The 12,351-nt window shown below is 44.7% G+C and overlaps 2 protein-coding genes across 8 annotated transcripts in view; one reads left to right on the top strand and one right to left on the bottom strand.

The window, feature by feature from the left end:
- The window catches only part of LOC116848492 (glutathione S-transferase 1-1-like), a 165,838-nt gene that overhangs the window by 84,015 nt on the left and 69,472 nt on the right, over positions 1-12,351 (bottom strand). The window lies entirely within an intron of this gene.
- LOC116848490 (acid sphingomyelinase-like phosphodiesterase 3a) overlaps positions 1-12,351 on the top strand; it is a 105,926-nt gene that overhangs the window by 57,871 nt on the left and 35,704 nt on the right. The window contains exons 1-2 of one of the 5 annotated variants that reach the window (XM_032824621.1): positions 5,495-5,580; positions 10,626-10,699. In XM_032824621.1, coding sequence (XP_032680512.1) covers positions 10,642-10,699 — 58 coding nt within the window. In that variant the 5' untranslated portion in view covers positions 5,495-5,580; positions 10,626-10,641. Of the gene's footprint in view, positions 1-5,494; positions 5,581-5,813; positions 6,242-6,317; positions 6,393-10,625; positions 10,700-12,351 lie in introns of those variants that run through there. The other 4 variants (XM_032824624.1, XM_032824622.1, XM_032824620.1 and 1 more) reach the window with 4 other exon arrangements.

Here is a 12,351-nt window from a genome sequence, read left to right as displayed (position 1 = left end):
CTCTCTCTCTCTCTCTCTCTCTCTCTCTCTCTCTCTCTCTCTCTCTCTCTCTCTCTACCCCTCTCTCTCTCTACCCCTCTCTCCTCCTTTCCTCCCTATTCCCCCTCTCTCCGACGTTAGAATCGTAATGTTTCTTCGCGGTAACAATAACGCGCGATGTCGGTAAGAATTTCACGTAGGTCGGCGCCGTTTTTCGTCCGCGCGCTTTTGTGTACGTACAATATCACAGGTGATACGAACGCTAACGCGTCTCGCGGCAAAAAATATCGCGTTATCGTTTCTTGCGAAGCTTCCCAATTCATATACAGCCGATCCGATTCGTTGCAATAAATTTAAGTGGATTATAGATTATAGATATCGCGTCAAGTCTTACAGATTATCCGGAGTTGAAGATAACGCAGCCAGGAGGCCACTGGCCCAGGTTCATGGCCAAAAAGTTTTGAGTCTTCTTCTTCATGTGTTTCCGGATCTCCTGATCCATTGACCGGTCAAATACAAACATTATTTTAAGATTAATATAAAGTTTACGTAGATTACAAATATACAAAGTCGGATTCCAGCGATCTGGCCCATTGAAAGTTCCACTTCCACGAGATGGCGTCAGTACACAGAGAGAATGATTTATTGAATTAAATAAATGTCTCTTTAGAATAGTCCAAACAAATTATTTAATTGACACAACAAAAATATTTCTTTGAAAGTAAGCCGCAAATAAATATTTTTGGGAGCGTCCCAGGTGCGCACATTGACAAACGGACACAGCCAACCACAACGCCGTGTGCCTAGAGATATTCTAGAGACTCTATAAATAACAACATATGATTGTATGTGTCCGTTTGTCAATGTGCGCATCTGGGATTCACTCATTTTTGTTGCGTCAAACAGAAGTTTGCTCGATCAATCAAAAAATTCGTTTGGACTATTCCAAAAAAGTGTGTTTATTTGGTTCAACCAAATCGTTCTCTCTGTGTACTGTCCGCGCTGAACTGCAGCCACGGTTATTGCGCGCCAAATACCTTTGAATCTCTCCGATCTTCATCATTTTGATAGGCAATACAGATCGATTCCAAAAGGAGCTGCACTCTCCTCTCGTGAAAGCTTAGCGCCATCTCGTGGAAGTGGAATTTTGGCGCTATCGGCGAGGAACTGGTCAGTGTTCTGTTCGGGATATCAAGCGCATCGATGAACCGATAATTTTGCAATTGAAGAGCGAGATTGAGAAGTCTCGGGCTGTGAAGCGCTCACGGCTTCTGAGGCTCCTATGAAAACCAAGGTGCCGAGGAGCGTGTCGGTCCTTTTTCCCACCGAGGATACAGATTTATCCTTTTATTTCGCGCCTGTTACTCTCTCCGGGCGCCCCAAGTGCCGGGGCTTAATCGAAAATGCAGCACCGGCACGGTGCTGCGAATGATATCGCGAAGGAGCGGCGGAACGGCAGCTACGTGCCTCCGCTTTATCGCGATCCCGCCGCCGACGCCACGCTGATTGCCGATGGCTGAGGGATAGAAAGATTACGTGTAGTAAAGGGGAGGAATGATCCTCGCCCCCCGATAAAGAGCGCCCGGGCGCTCGATGGCGATCGGGAAAACGGATTTCCGCGACGCCCCCCCGCACGGCGGACGACAGTTCGTTAGTCACCGCGACCTAAGAGCGCCGATAATTACTCCGCCATCCGTGCACCACGAGGTCGTTCGGATGACGCGGCATCGAGGTCAACGCGCGTTTTCCAACGCGAGAGGGGCACCACCCGAAGGACGGGACACAACGGGTCTAATATAGACGAGACGTGTCGAGGGTTGACGCGGACGGAGGTTTATAGTCTCCTCGACCATCTTGCTTGACTACACCGCTGATACCATCCGGTTGACAACGCGCTACTATCACCAGTTACGATCCGGGATTTGACGGAGCGTGTAGCAGCGCGCTGCGTGCAATTCAAGAGAATACTCTTCCACTTTGTTAGGTCGGAAAAATGTCTGTTTTCAAGAATTCGTGTGGGAAAAAGTATTGGAGTGCGCAATTGAGATGCGGCTTTTTTTACAATCTGTTAGCTTTCGTAGATTGTTATAGTATTCTATTGCAGACTGTATCTAATGGATCATATGTAGATGGCGTTAAAGTGAGAACTGCAACGAGTACATCTCCTTCACTTTGCGAAAGTGATTGAGAGAGGCACACTGATTGACCTAAAACATAAATAGAAATTTCTTCATAAGAAGAAATTTCCCTGATTTACGTGAGTTCATGCATCAGTTGAACTAGAAGTAGTATTAAAAACTAAAGATTGAGGAAAATATAACGGCCTTCCAAATATTTCTCTCAAATAAAATCCTCATCTTCTTTTATATATAAAGAAAAAACTATTGTAAATATTGTTCATCGTAGCTCACTTTGTAAAGAAATATGCTTTTTATAAACATGTCAACCTAGAAAGTGACATTTTTAAAATAGTTTTTTAGTTATTATTTCCGCAAATTCTTGAAAAATGTGCTTCTGAGGGAAACGAATTCGAAGCTTTGAGTGTCATTATCTTACGTATTTATCTATAGATTTTGACTACTTGCTTTTAATCAGGTATTCCAAGAGATATTCCAGATATTCCGTACGGAATACCCTGCCTCTTCGAACAGATCTTCTTTAGCAATATTTTCTTTTTTACGAGCCATTCTGGCCTGCCGTGACTTGTATAAGCCTCGACGCTCGGCAACTTTCAGTCGTTCGTCGTGAAAATTTAGGCTTGAGGATCAACTTTTATTCCCAACATCATGACTTTCAATAAGAATGTAAATTCATCATTGAAGAAGTGCAGGCTCTACTAAAAGAAAAAAAAAAAGCAGCAGTTCCTGTAATTTTCGAAGCGCAGAAAGGATAGGAGCGAATTGCCAGGCCGCAGTGTTGAAGCTCTCTCATTGCTGTTTTGGGTACAGCCAAAGTTCTAAAGTATCGTTCCAATAAATCTTGAGAAAAAAGTTCTTCGTAAATCGGCCGAACAACTTCCTCCCTGCCCGCGCGCGCTTTGTTCCCTACCTGTGCCCCGCTTCAGTTTACAGCCTGTAACTCCGACAAACATTCGAATTTGCATTTAGAACTTCGCGTGTGTAGCCCTCAAGGCTTCGGACTTTTAAAATATGTAGAAAAAAAACATAAAAAAAAGAAGGAAAATCGATCTCCTGAACCCAACCAGGTGGAATACTCCCCTAATATGTCTACATGAGAACGCGGCACAGGACGAATATTAAATTGTTTTCGTAAAGGGCTGCATAATGCATCGTCCCGTCTCTGGCGTTCGCTGTTGAAAATCCAGAAATTCGGGGAGATCCTTTTTCCGTAACGCGCGTCACGGGTAAATCAAATTCGAAAGTAATGAAAGATGACGTAATGAAATATTTGGATTTGTCGCGGCAGAGCGTGCGACAAATCAGTCGTTCGCGTTCCACGCTCCAAGATGGATGAGGAAGATATCTCCACGTCAAAATAGATTGAAACAGATCGATAACAAACTCCTGAATGTATCACGTAGAGATGCATATATATCGGCGACGCGGGATTTCAAGTGGCTGAGTTACGTCCATTTTGCATCTCGTAAATGGGTCGTGTGTGACGCTTCCCGCGTTCATCGGGGTGTACCGCGCGCGCTCTCTCCCGGTTCGCCCGTAATCACGACAATTAAGATTTTAACCATTTTTACGGGCGCGCGCGTGCAATGTGACGTACGCGCGCACACGATGAGTTATTAATCCGAAACTCAGCGCGCGCGGCGTAACAGCATTTACGCGCTCGTTATTCTCGCGCACTGAAACGGCTATCGCGTTAACATGTTACGCGAAATTCTTATGGCGACTCGGACGTCGACCATTTGCGCGATGCGACACGCGATTGCAAGTAATTACACGTCGTGCGTGTCATGAATATTTACGAGCCAGTAGTTTTTCACAAGTTTCTCGCCTTCGGGGCTATCGCGAGAAGCGCGATCTCTTCTCCAGAACTTGTCTCTCTCGACTCGTGAAGGATCAGTCTTCAGATGTCATTCTAATCCATGCCAAGAGCTCGTTCAAGGACTTAGTCACGAGAAATAACAATTGCAAAAATAACATTTGAATCCTAGAAATAATTCGAGAAATAACAAGACCAAATGTTGTTCTTTTTTCACTCAAATAATATAACGCTTAGTAAAACTAAGCTTAGTAAAACGCTTAGTAAAACGCTTAGTAAAACGCTAGTGTAAGCTAAATGGGACGGCATCGTAAATACTTTTTGGAAGCGGTTTGGGAGAAAACACCGTCTCATTTTGACACACATACACACACACACATACGCGCGCGCGCGCGCGCGACGAAACTTGTTTAATTTTTCAATGGATTAGAGAAGACTGGCTCTAGTCGGTCATATACTTTGTTTACATATTCATTGTGCGAGGAACAGTGGAAACGAAACCGCAAAATGTTCCTGTGAGAACAGACTTATTAAAATTTATTAAAACTGTTAAAATGAGTCTCACTAAAATCGGAATAATATTGCAGTTAAAAGATGGACGAAAATAATTTAGAAGCAGCCGAGACATCCGTCTGCAAAATTGGTATTAATACTCTCCATTCTTGTGAGTTGCTTTTTGCAAATGTATGACACATCCCATATTTCAGAAGCAATTTTCGCTCATAAAAAGATTGAAATAAAACATTCTTGTTGGTCTATCTTCAAGGGAATGCTGAAGTCGATGAACTCGAAAAATGTCGATAACGCAGAGACGATCGTCGCTAACACAATCACGCTATCCTTCTCGTACTTCTTGTATATGTGTAATAATGTGTGTGTTTTGGCATATTTAGCAGAAAACCTAATCGTGCATGTGTAGAAGTCTTTCTGCAAATTTTTCCGATATTCTTAACTTCTAAATTCAGATGCAAGAGTACAGCAATGTCCTGCAATATTTTTCCGCTTGAAACATCCATACTTTCGGTATGTACAGGAATTTTTGGATGAACCGCGTTACGCGGTCCAGTACATACCGAATTTTTGGATGAAACAAATATCACGCTGACTGACAGCTTGAGATTTTACAATATGACTACGTTGCAGTATGTTTGTATATCTGTTACAGAACACTGTTTAATCTACGGTTTACAAGATTATTGTGATCATAAAAATATAAAGGAAGATTGTCTCCTCGTCATTTCTCGTGTAGCTCGAAAGTACAAACGTTAATGAATGACTGATGCTGAACAGTTACATGAAATCGAGAAAAAGTTACCGATAAAAAATGTTTTGTTCGTTTCACATAGATGTTTGGTATCAGCTAATCACAACAATCAGTTGTTTGACATGAAAACCGTCTGACTGCTGTCTCTCGCCGATTTTTTCCCATACATTTGTAGCGCCTCCGCCTTCGCGGGGCTCGCGGACTCCTCCACGAAGCGGGCAGCAGCCGCCATCACGCGTCGGTCGTCGCAAGCAGCGGCTACAGCCGCGCCAGCTGTTCGCGCTATCGCCGCGTTACGCGGTCCAGCCGTTTTAAGAGTAGCCCGCGTTTCGGCTCGCTCTCTCTTGCCAACAGGTCGCCGTCTTCTGCGTTTAGCGAGTAAGGTTGGTCCGGCTTGGCCACTTTCCGCGTTCGTGCACGCCCGTGATATTTTTCGTGCAGAGTGCTTCTGCCGGGTAGCTCGCGTGGTGCTGGCTGCATAGCCCTGCTCAAGCTTGTCTTTTTGCGAGTGCGCGCCGTGCAGCGAGGAAGCTGTCTCTGTGGCGACCATTGTGAGCACGTGATCGTCACATGCGTCGCCCGTGGACTGCCAGCTTCTCTGTTTCCTGTCTCGTGTTCTCTGTCTAGCTATTTCCTTCATACCGAATGAATCTTTGCGTTTGTTGCACGCGGCAGGCCTCCTCTCGCGGCAGCTTTGCTTAATGCTGTTCCTGAGGTGCAAGCGCTCTTGCATTCTTTACGGCGTTCGGGAGAAATCCTGCAGCGAGCGAGTGTTGTGTGTGTGTGACTCACGGGTGCGCTGCGTGACCGCTGCGTGACCGCTGCGTGCGTGTCGTGTTGTTGTTTCGTGTGAGTCACTTCGGGCTTTGTTACGACGAATAATTAGAGGTCAGCCGATACGCTGCGGGTTCAATTCCTCACCGACACGTCTGGTGAGCCTTTTTGCGGGACTGCACGTGTGCTTGTCAGTTGGTGGCCAGGTCTACCCATCCGTGCGTACCGCGTGTAAACCTGTGATTGCGCCGTCTTCTTGACTTTGTCTTGGTAAGAATTTCGTATAGAAATTGTAAGAAATTCGCCGTGGTAAAGAGTGTATTTTGTTGTACATTTCGCGTGCGTTAGTAGTAAAGTTCGGGAAAAGAGAGAGGTGCTCCTGAGTGACTTACTTTCCTTCTTTCCTCGAAGTGATGGTGCGGTAAGTTAAGGCCACCCTTTACATTCACTCTGTAGGAACAATAGATGTTCAGACCTCGCGACGTTTGGCCCGAAACAGAAACATAGCGGGACGATGACGCGATATCCGGTGATACGTCGCGACTTAACGCCCGGCTTTGTCGTCATATGCGCAAATTGACGCGCGGGAGAATCCTACGAGCGGGCGTGTTAACGAATTCCGTCGGGGGACACACAATCGATCCCCCAGATAATAACCCGAATCATCGTCAGCGCAATTACTCCTTCGCAATTACGCGCCGCGAGACATCGCGATATCGCGTATTGACATTTCGGCACCGCGCCGCGCCTCCCCGCCGCGAATTATTCATGCAGCGTGTGCGCGCGCGCGCGCGCATTTAATGTCATCCGTGTGGAAGACGCGTATCGACACCGCCAGTTATTATCCCGTATTAAGTCGTCAACCCCCTGTTCACCCCCGTGGCGCACGGCGGGCTGGCCGGCGAACAAGAAAATCGCGTGTGCCGACCGTAAACTTGCGTCCGGTGGCGCGGCGGCACAAAGAGGCGTTCCGCACGGTAGCTGCCAAAAGCTCCGCCGCCGTCCTCTTCGTCCTCCTCGTAATTCCGCCCGTCGTTCGTTCCTGTCGTGCGCCGCTCGCAAATTGAAATCCACCGTGGCCCGCGGACGGGCCTCCACGTGCGTCCCGCGCTCTCCCCCTCAACCTATTCGTGGTCGTTGTTAAACGTTCACAGGCTCGGCTCAACGCGATACACCGTGGGGGCTGAGTGGACGGCTAGTTTGCGCAATTTACAGTCGATCAATGGGAAAAACTGCGAGCCGTGCATGGCGATGCTCATATCGTATTCGATTGCGTTAACCCTTTAAGACCCAGCATGCATAACTGTGTGTGCACTCATTTCGAGTGTTCTCTCTCCCTCTTCCTCAGTTTTTTATATCAGCGAAATAATGGTTCCATCGATGTAATACGATCGATTCGTCGGAGATAGGTTCCTATCCTCCATTCTAATCCGTGAAATAGCGGTTCTCCCGCTGAGAGGAAGAACCAATATGGCGATCGTACGCGGAGCAAAATCGTTGATGTCGAAATAAGCGGGTTTTACTTTCTCAATTTTTTATCGATGTCAAGCGATTTATTGAAGTACAAGCTCGATGCTTTTATGTTCATTTTATCACGGTTATAAAGTTTGTTAAATCCTGCACATAGGAGTGTGTGTACATAATTATGTACATCGAGAAAGTCGTGCTCCTCGACGGTCAGTTTTACTCGGTACAGTTTTACAATACAAAATTCTTGATAAAGACCATCTGTTACGAGCATTTTATGAAGAAAAAAGATTCTTCTCCTTTCTTTTAATTGGATGCATCAAATTGAAAATGCCTTCACAGGGTGAGAGTACAAACGTTAACAAATGTTGGATGCTCAACAGTTGCATGAAATTAACAAAATTCTTTTTTACCGACTGATCATAAAAAATTTTTGTTGATTTCATGCAACTGTTTAGCGTCAGCCATTCATTAACGTTCGTACTTTCACTCTGTAAAAGGCATTTTCAATTTGATGCATCCAATTAGAAGAAAAGAGACAATTACGAAACTGCGTTATGTCGGTATCGCCTTAAGCCCGCGACACATGATGCTCAATTCTCTGCATGGAGCGCAGAGCACAGTTTGAATGACGACAATGTTCATTATGTCGTTCCTATGACATGACGCGACACTCGAATATATAAATGAAACTCGAGCATGCGGTGTGATTCTGATGCACTAATTAGTGCATGGAAGGAAGAATGTGCAAAATAATGTATATTACCATCGTCAAAATTATGCTGCGCTCCATGCACAGCGGAGAATCGAGCATCGTGTGCCGCGGGGCTTTACAATTCGGGAAGCCACACTATAGTGGCGCGGCAGGAATCTCATACTTTTGACCAATCTACCCTTTGATATATTCGAAAGAGTTTATTTCAAAGAGTCTACTTGAAAGACTACAAAAGTCGGGCGAAAAGCCGCCTGGTCTGCAAAAGTTAAAGGATTAATTATGCAATCGTCCTCTCATCTGATTTCGGACAATAGAAAGGGAAAATGCAGTGGGGAAAAATAACGAGAACCACGAGTGTGTCTTTCTCCGCGAGTGTCGGTCAATTGTTACAGAGTGCGGAAGGGTGCCAAAAAAGGCTCGCGTTAGACACATTCGTCACGTTTGCGTTTAACCGCGTGTTCGCGCGCGTTGTATAAATAAAAATCGCGCGCTCTCTCTCTCGCGTGTAAGACGTTTGAGTGAAGCGCCCGCTTCGCTGCTCGCGCACGACGAAGTGAACAATTTTCACCGAATTAAATCCCAAATTAGCGCTTGTTTATCACCTCCCGCAGTGTCATTTATCTTGAATATTTACGTTTCGCCGGGAACGAAATAGCCGCGCGACGCGCACTGCATTAATTATACGCGGCTGTACGTCACATATTTTCCCTAGAATAATGAATTTCATACGTTTGACGCAAACGGAATTTGATTTTACACTCGATCCTGCCAATTTTGCGAAATGTCAATGCCTGAAATATAGGCAAGGTACAGCCGTACAAGGAATGTAAATTTAATATTTCCTTCAATTTAATCTATAAAGTGTGCAGAATGCGTAAAATTCCACGTTCTTCGCGAAAATAATCGCAAAAGGGAGGAAATAGGAGAAAAAGTGATAGATAGATTGATGGACAGATAAAGAGAGAGATAGATAGATAGATAGAGAAAGAGAGAGAGAAACGACATGTTTGTAAATAATTCATATAAATCATCGAAAGACTAAAGAATCTTTTGACACCTCAAATGTATAAGAGACAGATATTTGAATCCTCAGAGAGGATTAGCAATAAGGATGCAACATTTGACCAATCAGGATTGCCGAATAATGTCTTTAATATTCTACAACGAACCTCTCCTTCATTTAATATATATAAATGACAGTTTTTCCGTAACTGATATAGTTAAATTTGCGTATCGTGATCTCGCGATAATCGATATAAAGGACGCTCGGTTATGACGAACGCCAAAAGACACAAAAATTATTCGCGACGTGAGAGAATACGGTAAGGCGACAACGCGGCGAAATACATTGCGGGCGAGATCGATATTTAATTAGTATTGATTATCCGCGAAGATCCGAAGCAAACGGTCTGAGCTCAGAGAGCTCGACGACGAAACGCGGCCAGTTTTCTTTGTTCCACATGTGAACTACAAATGTACGTGTATGTATGAGTGTGTGTGTGTGTATGTGTGTGCTCTGTAAGATTCCGGCGACTACTCCTCCAGATATAAATCGGAGCAGACTAGGAAGGACACAGAGTGTATTCTCTTGTATATCTCATATAATATTGTTCAAACTAAAATAAGTATACAGCGGAAACTATCGTGTCAGCGGTTTATTCCTTGGGGTCGATTGTTCCAACTTGTTGGTAAGCTACCTGACAGTTAAATCATATGTCTGTCTTCGTTTTTTCTTCAAATTAGACAGAGACGGACGCATGATTTACCAAAAAGTTGGAACAATCGGCCCTTACAGATGTAACTCCGTTGTCGGCTCGTGGCAAATACTTTCGCCCACGTCGAACGCATAAATCGATAAAAAATTATCCGTCTGTGACTGGAGTTTAAAGGCGTGTGTACGCCAATACGACTGGAATTATAGGACGACGGGAGTAAATGAAGCCTGGCGGTGTGCTGCCGCGATCGCGAATTTCCGCAGGATGACGGGAAAAGTGGGAGTCGATCGATTTTCGTCACCTCGTGTGTCTTGGAAATAGACACACGAGAAAAAATCCGGAACGGGCTCCGAATTCGGTGCGTTTACGGGTGAGCGCGCGCGCCTGCGAAATTATCCGCAGCCGCGGCCGCTATCCGACATTAATGGCCGACCTATTTGCATATCGCGTTTAAGCTGCGCGAAGCGTTATTCCGCTTTAATATCGCACACAGCATATATCGCGCGAAAGCATATATACTTATCATCTTTTATAACCCCGAGAATATACCGTTCGCGTTCAGCGCGAGTACTCCATCTCAACTTCTTAGCCGCAATCCCGCGGCGGAGGAAGGGGAGGGCAAGAGGGGACTGAAGGGGTTGCGGGGGTGCGAGAACAGTGGACTTGTGCGCCAAAATTAATGAAACGCGGAATCCCGCGACGGCTATCGTTCGCGCGGCAGCTTACAGCGCAACACTCAAACGATCTCTAATTACAGGTGCCATTCCGGAAAGATGATACGCGACTACCTGATACTGCTCTCGTGGCTGTGCGCTGTGCAGGGGAAGATAGGCAAGTATTTATACATTATCCGCCACTCCACGCGCCGATAAACACGATGCGCCGTCGTCGCGAAATGTCATAATCGACGGACCCGGCTCCCAATCGGATTTTTACACGACAACAAAAGATTAAATGAAAAGAAAATAAAGGATAAAAATTTTTTTCACTCGAAATTAAAGATAAAATATTTTCCGCTGGATTTTGTTTTTTAATCTCGCGCAAATAGAGGATAAATGTTTTTCGCGCACAACAAGTAATTTTTTACTCGGTCAGAAACGTACCGGAATAACTTATTTAACTCGAATGAAAGTCACATTGGAATTTGCGAGTAAAATGAAAGAAAGAGAGAGAAAGAGAGAGAGAGAGAGAGAGAGAGAGAAAGAGACAGAGACGTGGATATTCTGTTTCTAATTATATATGATTTTCACGAAATTATATCTTCGTTTTATCGGCGCCTTACTTTATCTTTTTTTAAGCACTATTACAGCTGAATCTTGAAACGAAGGAGGAACAGACTTTCGTGCAATAAGTATTTGTGACACGAATAGAAATAATGATAGGTATAATGATTTATTCGCGTCTCCGCGCTGAGAGGAGAAATGTCCAAAAGACAGAAAATATTTATTCGCTGAGTACTAACAACACATTTATTTATGAAAATGAAATATTTATACAAATTAAATATTTATGCAAACACGAAATATTCGTCAAATAAAAAATTATGTATTTCCTCGAAACCTTCGCTTTTCACGGAAGCAATCGTTTACTCCCTTTTATGATAATGAATGTTTGTCTTGCTTTCTCGATATTTTTGCCTCAGTGTAACGAACGAGTTTTGTTTGTCGCAAAAATCTACAAACGCCACTTGCAAGCGCGTGCATTCGAGTTTTATTAGTTGCTCTCTCAATTCGACTTGGAATTAATTTAAGCAAGTTAGAATAATCGCGAAATGGTGAAAGTAAGGACCGTGCGTGCGCGCAATGCGAAATAGAGGAAACACGAAATAGGATTAAAGTGCATAACAGCGGATGTAATGGAGTGCATAAAATTATGAGCGGAATCGGCGAAACTTTTGCGCCATTTTACGCCCCCGCCCCTCCCGCCGAACATTGCTCCATGCACCATTTGCGCGTGTTTATTCACCGCGATACCACTATTATACAGACTGATATTACAGATTATAAAATCGTTTTTAGTAAGCACGAGCGCCGTAATCGATACGATTTCGATGAGATCGGATTCTCTTTTTTTTCGGGCGTGCCGGGGGAAAAAAAGCGCGGGTTTAATACGGGACATGGCGAAATTTTCGCGTTCGAGGTCGCAGGGAGATTCTTCCATTTCACAAATATACGGACGGCGCGCTGGCGTCCGGGGATAAAGCTGTAACGTACTTTAATTTCGCCCCGTAAAATTTTGCCGTATCTATTACTGTTTTCGTGGTGGTAATCAGTCTCAGTTCCGCGAGACAACTTGCATAACGTTCCCCGCGGTGGCGCGACGAAAAATTCGCCGGGACGAAATTTCCATCTGCAAAACGAGTTCCGCTGTGTGTGCATTGCCAGCATTTTTTTCCTGTTTTCTGTCTCTCTCTCTCTCTCTCTCTCTCTCTCTCTCTCTCTCTCTCTCTCTCACTCTCTCTCTCACTCTTTCTCGTTTTTTTT

The sequence above is a fragment of the Odontomachus brunneus genome, unplaced genomic scaffold, assembly GCF_010583005.1.
Source record: "Odontomachus brunneus isolate Ranch 3 - 2012 unplaced genomic scaffold, Obru_v1 Obru_scaffold_096, whole genome shotgun sequence".
Lineage (NCBI taxonomy): Eukaryota > Metazoa > Arthropoda > Insecta > Hymenoptera > Formicidae > Odontomachus > Odontomachus brunneus.
This window is presented reverse-complemented; position numbering and strand designations above follow the sequence as displayed.